The following is a 13,016-nucleotide window of genomic DNA, read 5'->3' as shown; positions in this document are numbered from 1 at the left end:
CGTTACTTTAGATTTATCAAGCCAAGCAGGGCCAAGCGGGGTGGCTTTGCATGGCTTGATAAATCTGACTTAGTAGTTGTGTCACCCTTGGGTTGCCTTGCGTTGCAGCAGGGCAGCGCAACCCATTGATAAATCTGCCCCTAAGAGTGTAGATCGAAATCCAATCTGATATCTGCATTGCCCGCATTCTCCACACAAACTGTTGGCATTATCTTATCTGATAATCTAAGTTAAAGTGCACACGCAGGTTCTTAGACCATTAGCTTCAAATTGTATGAGAAATGTGTCACTACAGATAATATATTTAACAGCAAATGAATCAGCATAGTCAATTAAATAGGTTTTCAAACAAGAGGAGACTTGAAGCCTTATTTATGAGTAAAGCCATGAAGGTTTATTAAATAATTAAAGTGCATTACACAAAGCAAAAGAAAATAGTCAAAGTGCATGATAAATCAGTATGGGGAATCAATCAAACGCAGCAAAGGGAATGACAAGAGTCAAATCTCAGAGTAAAATATTTTTAAAGTCCTAAGCAAGAGACAAACTAATGTAGGTCACTTCCAAGTAAACCAGAATCTAGCTCCCCTCCAGAAATCCCTCCTTTTATAGAGCTACTCACTTAAATTGCGTGGTCAGTATAAGGTGATCATTCATCCTTTCACAAATTGACAAATCAGAATACAGAATGCAAGACAGCATCATCTAGCACCATGCCAAAACCATACCTAACATGACATTTAGAAGAACTGGTGTTGACATAACATATTCGGATATGACAACACTAATTTAGATGACAGTCTCAATCTATGAATAAGGCTACACTAATACAGAGAGGAAGAGCCTTGAAAGTAGCAAAAGGCTTCCTCCTGAGTTATTTGAGAACAGCACGTCGACACAGAGCAATATAACAGCGCACATTTTGCTATGTGTGATTAGAGGTGAAATGAATACACATATCATAGCTGTGTTAGAGTTCAAGATGGAGTGCAGGCCTAGTTTAGACCTAGTTTAACTAAACACAGGAAATATAGTTTTACAATGTACAGTTTCTTCATTTGAGTGCAAACATGCTCATAAAAATAGTCACAAGATTGTATTGATCAGAATCCTCTTTATCAGTTCCATCGGAACCATGGATCTTCTTGTGCTGCATTTTGTGTGCTTTGAAGAACACCTCAACATACTGGATATTTTTAGGTCTGATTGTTATGTTTATTAAAAATATGAGTATATGTGTTGCACCCCAAAAGTGTTAAAAATCCACAAACAACAACTGAATGGTCCTTATTCCACAAAATACAGAAGGATGAAAGACTGTTTCCATTCACCATGATGTGCACCTGTCACACAGTGTCTGCCGGTCGTACCAAGATCTCATGTCCATAAATAAACCCCATGAGACCTGTTACCCTGTTTTGCCTTTTGTACTATACATTGTACTATACAGTGTTAACTCCTGTGAAGAAAGCCTCATGGCAACTTCATTCCTATTGACCCTGAGTTTTGTCAGTACATCACTGGCCCTCTCTTCCATTTAGGATAGTATACCAGACTAATGCTTCTTGCATGGTTGTTTCATTCCTTTCTAACCCAGGAAAAAGTATGGGGCATATTATCAAGACACATCTCGCCGCTTTTTCGGGACATAGCGCCGAAAAAGCGGCGATTTTAATATCACGCAATCATCAAGGCGACGCTAACATGCATTAGCGCATGTTAGCTGCCGTTTTCCGGACGCCTCGCATCGCTAATTAGATGCAAAGTAGGCGTTTCTCACATAATATCCTTGTAAAACATCGCTACCACAGCACCGCGATATTTACAAAGATGCCCCAGATCTGCGAAGCGACGATAAAAGTTGCGCTAATGCCCCTTAACGCTGGATTTTTACTCCTGCTAAATTTTCTACTTAGCTATCTGTGATATGGAAGGTGGATTGCAAGGCTAGGTCCACACCTGCCTATTATCAAGGATTTTGTGATCGCAGGATAATTATCGCTGTTTCTCACACGTTAATGCAGGTTCACACCCTCTATTGCTGGAGTTCACATCGCCTCGGTGAAAGGCGTTGATAATACGCCGCTAACCTGGTGCTGGAATCCAGCGATAGACGGCGATAATGTAAATTGCGCTAAGCGCTATTTGCGATAATCATCGTATGTCCTTGCTAATTTGTCCCTATGTCTTCTATTTCCATTGATATCCTCATCTAAGATTTTACAATTGCTGGCAATGACTAATGAAAACTTATATTTGGATGCTGAGTAGAGTTTGATGGTTGGATAAAGGTGAAGGTACACAAGTTAGGAATGACACTTTAGCAGTGCAAGGTCAGAATTTTTAGGTGAGAGGCTGATTAGTTCTGACCTCGAGCACATTAAACACTGTGGCCCAGATTTAGAATTTTTCGTTGGGTTTGCATCACTTTTTTTAATTTGGACCCAACGCAAAATCTTTTTGGGCATTTACAGATCAACGCAAACTGGTACTTGCGTTGATTTGTAAGGAAAATCAGCGGAAAGTGGTGCTTTGCGTTACTCTGCATCAAGCAGGTGTTCCAATGGGTGGTACATGGGTGTTACTGTAAAACCACCTATATTTTTTTTACACAAACCCTATCTGCTAACAATAGTAGACAAGGTTTTGCAGCACAAATTAACGCCACTTAAAAGTAGGTGTTAAAAGAAGAAATGTTTCCACTTCTCCTTTCTTTTCTGACTTTTCATCTGTGCTGAACTCTAAAGCACACATCCAAAGTAGGAAAAGTTTAAAAGTTGTCTAGGCATACTACTTTGTATTGGAAGAGAAACTGCCCAGTACAAAAACCTATGCTAGACTCACGCACTAACCCTTTCACTATGGCGCAAAGGTGTGTGTATGGCGCACAGCAACACAATTCTGCACCGGTGCTAGGGAGAGAGGAGGAGAATGCCATATCTCTGTAGATATGGTGCTCTCCTATTCTCTCCTTGTCATGCAACGCAACGCAGCATTAGTGGCTGTTGTGCTGCGTTGTGTGAATCTGAGCCTGTGTTTCTCCAGTGTTCACCAAATCGCCCCATGGTATGTGTGACACTGTCAGTCATTCTCTACTTTCTAACCAACAGCCCTGGCCATTCTGAAATTTGTTTTTCAGATTTTCTCATTTCAAGTATGCACCTATAGGACTGTTTGCTGGCTGAAGGTATCACAACAACCGCGTGGTCACTTGGCAGCTATGTTTTAATACTCAACTGATCAAAGAGCAATGAATGTGTGACATCTCAATAATCCAATTCTTGTATATTGTGAAACTCTGTACAGACCACCAGATAGCGAGACGTAATCCTTGGCACAACCTCCATTGCCACTAGGCAGTGAATAAACATATTTGTCTGCATCCAAAACTCAAGAGTTATTGTAATTATTATGGTGTGGGGGCAATCTGTCTTCATGGCCACCCAATGGTATATTGCGAAACTCTGTACAGACCACCACATAGCGAGACGTAATCCTTGGCACAACCTCCATTGCCACTAGGCAGTGAATAAACATATTTGTCTGCATCCAAGACTCAGGTGTTATTGTAATTATTATGGTGTGGGGGCAATCTGCCTTCATGGCCACCCAATGGTGTCCCCTTCTTTAAAGACAGATAATGGTTGACCCTGTGACAAATGCCAACTTCTTTCCCTTCTACAGCTCACAGAAGACTCAATGTTGGCATCTCCTGAACTATTTGAATCTTCTGGTGGAGGCTGACTGTTGCTGTGAAAGTCTAGAGTGGAAGAAATTGGCTTTGCTGTAGAACCACAAATGTGCTAGTGGCTAGTGGCTGCACTGTTCTTACCGCTCTTACTGTTGTTATGTGTATTACTGTGCTTTGCTTATAGTATCGTTAAAGAGCGAATCAACACCAAACATTGGGAGCGGTGTTTCAGAGCTTCAAAGAGTTGCAGGTGGCTTACTTGCAGGCAATACATGTAGGGCCACATGTATCAGCATTTGTAAAGGCCATTACCCAACTGCAATTTTCTGCGAATCACAATTAGGTAATCGCTATTACAAATATATGAAACTCCAAGAGTTTCATATAGCGATTTAATATTAATGAGGTAGGTCATAATTTGCGACCCCCAAGGAATCGCTAAAATCATGGGGATGGTGGCCTGCTGGGGTCAGCAAATCGACATGTCTGTGATTCCTATTAAATAAAGCTATTTTTTTCTTTTAAATGCAGCCTGTTTTCCTTAAAGGAAAACGGGTTGCATTTAGAAAAAATAATGAATAGTTCACTTGGGACCACTGCCTGCTCTCCCAAAAAGTTTTTGCATGCATTCACAAAGGGGAAAGAGTCCCTCTTCCAGTTTGCGAATGGGTTACCACCAACTTGAAGTTGGTGGTAAAATGCAAATGTTTTGCGACCGCAATCACGGTCACAAAACATTCATACATGCCGTTATAAATTAGTATCGAAAGGGAGGCTCTAAACACACCCCTTCCAAATAAGGAATCGCAAACCCATTTTGCAATTCGGTAACAGGTTACTGAAATGAAAAATAGGGTTTGATACATGTGAAAAGCATTTTTTGCATTTGCAAACAGGCTGATTCTGAGAATTGGCCCATTTGCGAACACTAAAATGCTTGCTATATGTGGTCCATAGTCCATATTGTAAATTGAAAATTCCTACCCTTAAAAAAATGATTACAATCATACTTTGAATACACTGTCAGCAATTACAACTAAAGAAAGCGTGCAGCAGTCTAAATAGTGATGGGACCGTATACGGATGAATTAAAAAGAAGTATAGATTGGAAATCTTGAAAACCCGTGAACGGGTAAACCTAGATAAACACGTTGGTGTTTATATCAGCAACCCTGATGGAACATCAAACTTTAGAAGACTAGCTCAATGACTAGTCACTCCTACATATTTTAAAAAGAACTGGGTGTCTTTTAGAGTGTGGTGGGATGGATGAGAGAAGCTCTAAAAATCTGCAGTTCTTGCCCCATGGTATCTGTTAGACCTCTACTCACTAGCCAACAGCACATAACATTCTGCTTCTTGCATATTCCAATTGCAAGAATGTTTTCACCAAATCGCACCATGATATGTGTGACAAAAATTGACATTATGCAACTTACATTTCGCCCATTGCAAGTATGAACTACAAGAACTTACACATGTGTTGGCTGGCTGAAGGTCTCACACAAGCTATGGGGTCAATCTTCAGCTGTGTATGTGTCTCAACTGATGCGACAGCCTCGAACTTGTAACATTGCAATAACTGAACATTTGCATATTTCAGTACATTGTGTAGACCTCAACATTTTGAGAGAAAACAATGGAATCTATGTTAGGACACAAGTGTTGCTTTTAATGCATGCCATTTAATCACTGTGGAGTCTTGAATCAAGCATCTTTTCCTGGTCCCTCAGGGCGTTGGTGAAAGTCTATGGTCACATCCCCTCCCAAGTTGGTAAGAATGAATCATATTAAATGACGCTTCTCTTCCTTAAGCCTGCATGTTTAGAAGTCGCTGGTATCGCTGGTGTCGCTGGTGTCGGTGGTGTCGCTTGTGTCGCTGGTGTCACGGGTGCAGAGTCTGATGGTTCATCCAGGGAAAGAGGAGGCATTTTCACTCCTTTTAGTATCAGCTGCTGGTGGAAATCAGCTCGATCTGTAATCACTTTCTATAGAAAAGCAAGGCAAAGTCACACATTTTTATTCTCATTATGCCAACACCCTCCATATAACATAAGGGTAGCATTTCCTTACAGGACATCAATTAGGACAGAATGAATGCTGCTGAGTCTTTTGTACAGTGTCCTGTGAAGATAACTTGTCTTCTCCACATTTGGAACTGAATGTGCCTGTGGTTAGGATTGATGAAGAAGTAAAACTCTACCCTTAACTGTATTCCTCTCCCAAGAAATCAGTCTAGCATTTGAGGCTCTTAAAGTAGACATACTGAAATCCATGGGCCCGATTCACAGAACTAACTTAAGACAAAATCCTAAACTTACTACCATTTTCGTATTCACAGAAGGCACTTACTCATTTTGGTATTCACAGAAGACACTTACTCATTTCGATATTCACAGAAGTTTGTAGTCCTAACTTTAGGACTCTTAAATGCCTTCTGTGAATACCGAAAGTCTTAAAATTAGGATTTTTCTCAGTTTAGGAGTCCTAAAGTTAGGAGTCCTAACTTTACTACCACTAAATTGAGAAAAATCCTAATTTTAAGACTTTCGGTATTCACAGAAGGCATTTTGGAGTCCTAAAGTTAGGAGTCCTAACTATACTACTACTAAACTGAGAAAAATCCTAATTTTAAGGCTTTCGGTATTCACAGAAGGCATTTAGGAGTCCTAAAGTTAGGAGTCTTAACTTTACTACTACTAAATTGAGAAAAATCCTAATTTTAAGACTTTCGGTACTCAAAGAAGGCATTTAGGAGTCCTAGAGTTAGGAGTCCCAACTATACTACTACTAAACTGAGAAAAATCCTAACTTTAAGACTTTCGGTATTCACAGAAGGCATTTAGGAGTCCTAAAGTTAGGTGCCTAAGTGCCTTCTGTGAATACCAAAATGGTAGTAAGTTTAGGATTTTGTCTTAAGTTAGTTCTGTGAATCAGGCCCAATGATTCTTCCTTGGTCTCAAATGGAAATCTTTTCTGATCAATATATTTCAGCGTAAAACAAATCCCACGTTAAGCTTCAGAATATGCCTGGTTTACTTTTAATTGAGTGTAACTCTGTAAGATATGTAGATCTGGGAGCACCATTTAGCACTGGTGTAAGTTACTTCCAGTACAGATCAAAAGGGCTTAAGACATTTTCAACAATCGATCTGGATTCAGAATGGTTTAATCTGCCTTGCCATATGAATATTTAGGATTTCATAATAAGACAGGAGGCTTTGTTATGCAGTCTCTCTTCTTGCGTTTTGTAACGCATTCACGTCTATCAGCAAGAAAAGAGGAAATTATGTATGAACTACTGCTGTTTATTGGAGGGGATGTCCTTTCTTTGTGTTAATAACCTCCTGCTTGGGAAGCAGGTTTATGGGAGCTGTAGTGTTCCTTAAAGTGCTGTACAAAATAAAACAAGAAGAGAGACAGCATAATATTAACCTCCGTCGTCATTAATAACATTAGGGTCATCGTTCAGTAGTATCAAGGAGCATTTGCAATTTATGTTGCTTGGCCCTCAAGAGCTAGCCCTCACACCACGTCAGGTATTTGTTTTAAATTTTATTTAAGGCAACTCTTAATGCCAAAAAACAAAGGCCATCTGAAGATTTCACTAAGAAAGACACTTAAATAAGACCGTAATTGGAAAATGTAAAAAAAGCGAATTTTAAAGAGTTAAAAAAAAAACCACAAAGGCCATCTGAAGATTCAACCAAGAAAGACCCTTAAATAAGACCGTAATTTCAAAATGTAAAAAATTCACATGTTGAAGATTTTTTTTCTTATAAAAATAGAATGTTTTCCATTGACTATGAAAAGGGCAGCTCAGAATCATTGGACCAGCGCCCATTAAAATTGTAAGGCAGGGGATGACACACTGTTGTAGTACTGCAGCACTGGGCAACAGTGTATGTTTCTGGAGCAGACACGCACCAGAAAAATAATATCCTTTACGAGCTGCGTGCTATCTGCCATGCTGTGAGGGACATTTGAGGACGTTTTCGTTGAGGCCTACCATAGATGGAAAGAAGGTTGAAGACAGGTGGAAACGGTGTTGGTTTACACCAGCATCAGATCTGTGCAACGGTTCCCTGAATTCTAATTGTGAACAGTGGGACATCTGCCAGATTTGGTCAGATGTCCTATCACCACCCGCCTGAAACTGAGGCTGACAGTCTTTATGACTACGCCACTGTTTCACTGCCTTTTTGGCACCCACCTTTCCTATGTCTCAGGTAGGTGAAGGTGTCTGTTTCTGGCGCTTTGCACATTATGCATAAGTATTCCTGGTGCATATTCACAAAGATCTAGACAGAGTGGGGGAACACAGTACCTGCATGGCTTCCAGAAGTTCGTTGTCGGAAAGTTCATTATGTGGTATTTTGGTACCTGGTGTGCTGTAGGTCACCTGCAGCATTTTACTTCGAAACCTTTCAAACTTAGAATGAAAAGAGAAGAGGTAACATTATTATGAAAATATCAGGCCAGATTTACTTGTAAGTGAAGCAATACAACGTAGCAAACAAAATGACTGCACTGTGTTGTAGTGGCGGCTGGATTCAGGGCAAAGTGGCTAAGCAGAGGGGGGCTTGAGGGGGACGACGGACGAGGACAAAAAAAAGAAAAGAAAACCACTTTTATTATGCTCGTTGCATTGCCAACTCGGTGCTCTTCCACTGCACTGCGCAGGGCCCCAGACTCCTCTGTGGCCAATCCTGACGCTGCTGTCATGCATGAGAGCAGAATCAAGATTGGCCTGAGCGCCTTCAACTGGCACTCCCAGAGGGACTGGAAGCCTGTGCCTGCATACCTCCAACTCGGCAATTCAACCCTTGTAGGAAACATACAGTGTGCATCTCGGTTTGGCCGTCCTGAGGCAGCAGGCCAAACTGACATGCGCACTCACAGCAGTGCTGAAACACTCCTCTCCCAGCTTGCCATCGTCTGGTCCTGCCCCCAAGACTCATTTTAAAAATGAAACAATAACAAACCCATGTTATTATTGTTTTGTTTTTGCGTGTTTTGCGGTTGCTGGCCATTACGGGGGTGTCGCTGCTGCTGTGTTGTGTGAAAAGGAGGCAGCAGAACATCCCGATTCCTACAAAGTATGGTGCTACCGCTATCAGTCGCTGGCGTAATTTAGACTGCCTTCTGCCAGGCGCACATCCTTGCACCATAGTGCAAGGTTGTATGTGATATCTGGCATAGGTTTTGTACTGGAATCCAGTACAGAGTATTATGCTTTGGTTAGAAGGGGGATGGGAGCACACTGCCTCACATTCCATAACAGTTCGCCCCTTTGCATTATGTTGAATGCAGTTCACAATTAGCCCTTCCTTGAATATTTGTAGTAGTATTTCACCAACGTTGGTGCAGGTAGTGCTGTTTATCTCTAGACACGTGTTTCTGGATTGTATCCTTTGTCAGTAGAGATCAAAATGCTATCAGGGGTTACTGAGAATGCTGCCACTTTTTTAAAAAGGCTCCCTTGAGCCAGTGAGCTGACTAGCTTTTAAGGATACACCTGTGTGCGCGTGAGAGGTACTAAGATCTGGGACCTTAGGGGACTGTGGCAGCATTCTCAGCAACCCCTGATGACATTTGTTTTTCTTTGATCTCTACTGATGAAGGATAAAATCCAGAAACATGTTTCTAGAGATATAGAGCTCTATCTGCACCAACTCTGGTGAAAAACTACAGCTAATATTCAAGTAAGCGCAATCACTGTCCAGCATTTACCATAATACTAATGGGCGAACTGTGCTGGGATGTGAGGCAGTGTGCTCCCATCCCCGTTCTGTTTTAAATGGGTCCCTTGAGCCAGTGAGCTGACGAGCTTTTGAAGATGCGCCAGTGAGAGGTACTGAGACCTGCGAGGACCGTGGCAGCATTCTAAGCAACTCCTGATGAAATTAGTTTTTTCTTTGATCTCTACTGATGAAGGATAAAATCCAGAAACATGTCTAGAGAATCACAGCAATATCTGCACGTACTCTGTTGAAAAACTACAGCTAATATTCAAATAGGTGCAAACACTGTAATGCATTTACCATAATGCTGAGGGGCGAACTATGATACGATATGAGGCAGTGTGCTCCCATCCCCCCTCTACTATGCTTTTGTTTTTAAGATTTTTATTTTCAGTGTGAGTGCTTGGCAACCCTCACAAGCACAAATGTAACAGTGGCATGTGACTTTAGCAGTGTGAAGAACACAGGTAAACATAGTGGGTAGACAAACCTATTCCTTAACCCTAGACTTTAGGGGATACTGACTTCTTGGTCACAGAGGGGGTTAAGTCCTTTGTACTCACACACTAATTTTTATGGTGACAAACATTAGTCCTTTCTGGAGGAGGGTAAACTTATGCTCATAGTGCTTCCTGCGGGCCCTAGAAAAACCTTGACAAGAACACTTCCTTTATGTGGCATACATTATGAAAGGGAAGTATATAATGATCCAATCCTGCCTGGGACCTTTTTCAGTAGAGAGTTTTTTTTGCGTCAAAGTCCATTGGTGGTTGAATGGAAACACCTATGTGCCTCTGATGAGATGCCCCCTTGACGCAAAATAGTGTAAATTGCTGGTTTGTGTTACTTTAGATTAATTGTTAAACGCAAATCAATATTTGCCCTGGAAAGTAAACCCAAGCTCAAGACATTGTATTTAAGGAGAAAGCTGAAGAGATGTTACATAGTTCCTATTTCAGGGTGGGGGTTAAAGTGACACCTGGTGGTGATTGCCATTGTTGCACAAACAGTGAGACAAACTGCAGGTACTGCCGAGCCAATAATACTGGCTTTGGTGGGTTGTCTAATTGAAATAACCTTTCTTGCAGTGCTTAAATGCACCTTCTCCTGCTCCGACCATAAAGCGGAAGATGCCTGGATCCCGAGTTCCTCTTGTTTTTTTACTTTTTTTTGTGGTTTGAGTAAACTGAGGGTGACATTCCATGAGCAGTATCAAAAGAAAATATTTGTAAATATCATTACCTACAAAGTACAAATATATAATTTTTTCATACTTCTAAATACATTGCACATGTTTCAGAGGGGATTCTTTTCTTACTGGTGGCATAAAAGGGGAGAGAGTGGAAATTCTCCAGTCCCGTAGCCTGTGTTTTTCACTAGGAAGTGAAGTTCTGATTAAAAAAAAATTTTTTTTAATTACGAGTACACTCCCAGTTCCTGACTTGACCCCTTGGGCATATCCTCTTTAATAATAAAATGTGTATTTATATAGCGTGGATAATCGTATCTGAGGGTCTCTAGGCGCTGTCCATAGGCACAGGAGATTACGTGATTTTCCCAGCTTCACAGGATGTTGAGCGACGCCGAGACTCGAACCTGGATCCCCAGCTCTGAAATCGGCAGCTCTGGCCGCTGGGCAACACCCCCTCCTTCTCTTTTTTAATTGAATAGAATTTTTCTCAAGGTGGTAATTGTCATTTAATGCCAGAGTTATATTCTTTCCAAGTCTTCCAAAGTGCTATGAGTGTTTGCGAGTTACAAGGGTTAAATATATAAACTGAGATGCAAGGACTAAAGTGTTTTAATAGGGCCAACCAATTTGTGAAATGGGTACTTAGGAACTGAGGGGCATATTCTCAAGGAGCTATCGCTGAGTTACCAGCACTTTAGCACAGCCAAAGTCGCGATAAATATACTGCATCATTCACAAGCTGGTGCCAACAGCCGATACCACCAGTTTTCCAGCGATAGCATCCTCCAAAAACAACGACACAGATGACACCGGCAATTATCGTTAATGAGATGCAGAGTAGGGGTTCCTGGGCAAACATCCGCGACAACACCATTGGTCAACATTCACAACGACCAGCCACATCGGCGATACGATCCTAAAACAGGCGATAAGGTGACTGCAGGAAATTAACACCTACTCCCATCTGGATTCAAAGCTGGACGACTAGCAGCATAATGGGAGCCCAGCCCAGAGCCACACCTGAAGAACAACAGATGCCATGAAGCTACTCATCATGCAACTCGGAGCCCCAACAGGGCCACAACACCCACTGCCATCACTCCCAGGACCGCCACCACCCCCCCCGGATCCCCACCGCCCCCCCCCCTCTCCAGACCACCACAGAGGCAGCGCAGACCAAGACCGCAGACCTTCAGGAAACGTACCAGCCTCACAGACTTAACCCCCGAGCATGTCATTGCCCACTACAGCCTCAAAAGGACAACCATCCTGAACATCATTGCCCACAGGCTGATGGTACCAACACAGTGGACAACCAACATCCCTCCGCAGACAAAGCTGCTGGCTGTGCTGCACCTGTTGGCCTCTGGGACATTCCAACCAACAACCACCAGAGTCAGAGGAGTCTCACAGCCAGCCCTATCTAAGTTCCTCAAACCTGTCCTGGATGCCATCATCAGCTTGGTACCCCAGTAACTATACTTTCCCCACACTGCGTAGGAACAGGTGGAGACAAAGCAAAGATTCTACGCCATAGCTGGATTCCTGCACGTCTTGGGGGCAATTGACTGCACACATATCTTACTTGTCCCCCCCTGCCGACACTGCACACAATTGCTCAAAATCATCCATTTTCTGGGCTAAAGTAGTAGCCGGGTACCTCATGAAAGAGATGGCTCTGTATAGACCCATAGGCCTGACCACCGGACCACATCTGTTTTGGGGGCAGACAGAAACAAGTGAAATAACTGGAAAATCACACTGGTCATAAAGAAAGAGGGAATAACGGAGCTCTTGAAGAAGGAAAAGGATAGGTAGGCAAAGGCTAAGGCGCACACCTGTTTCAGCTAGAACAGAAACCTAATAGCCCAGTACCCCAATGTAGAGGCATCGAGCCAAGGGAACCTTGTGTGGGGGAAGCAGTGATGCTGGAACGGTTTTCAGAGTGGGGGTGCTGCCATCAATGTTATTATCACTGAACCTCCTAGGGAATGTGAAAAATCCAAGTGTCGCACAAAGAACAGGTGTAGCAAATGAGCAACACCCAGTTGTGGTAAGAGTGCACTATATAGCTGGTGGTGCATTCTGGAGCACACTTTCACAAATATAATGTAAAAGCATTTTGTGGTAGAGCGCTGTCATTTATAGATAGCTCATTCTCTATAAATTGCCACGAAATTTGCAAAGACAAAGTTAACTTATAAAACTATATAGCGCACAAACAATAAAATGTGGAAATCAGGTTTGTTGTGTTCATTTATGTTAATATCAATCAATCAATCAATCAATCAAAAAAACGTTATTTGATCATTTCAAAACAATCATAAAAGCATTGCATAAACAAATATCACTTATAATAAAAAATACGAATACACTAGAAATACAAAGT

At 41.9% G+C, this 13,016-nt stretch overlaps 1 protein-coding gene across 3 annotated transcripts in view; it reads right to left on the bottom strand.

Annotated features, from left to right (window-relative positions):
* Positions 1 to 380: 380 nt before the first annotated feature.
* Positions 381 to 13,016, bottom strand: part of CCDC27 (coiled-coil domain containing 27) — a 426,770-nt gene continuing 414,134 nt past the window's right edge. For all 3 annotated transcript variants that reach the window (XM_085608856.1, XM_085608854.1, XM_085608857.1), the window contains 2 exons: positions 8,019 to 8,123; positions 381 to 5,679 (listed from right to left, as the gene is read on the bottom strand). In XM_085608856.1, coding sequence (XP_085464982.1) covers positions 5,482 to 5,679; positions 8,019 to 8,123 — 303 coding nt within the window. In that variant the 3' untranslated portion in view covers positions 381 to 5,481. The remainder of the gene's footprint in view (positions 5,680 to 8,018; positions 8,124 to 13,016) is intronic.

The sequence above is a fragment of the Triturus cristatus genome, chromosome 1_2 (assembly GCF_964204655.1).
Source record: "Triturus cristatus chromosome 1_2, aTriCri1.1, whole genome shotgun sequence".
In the NCBI taxonomy this organism is placed as follows: Eukaryota; Metazoa; Chordata; class Amphibia; order Caudata; family Salamandridae; genus Triturus; species Triturus cristatus.
The sequence above is the reverse complement of the archived record's forward strand: the minus strand, read 5'-3'. Positions and strand labels throughout refer to the sequence as shown.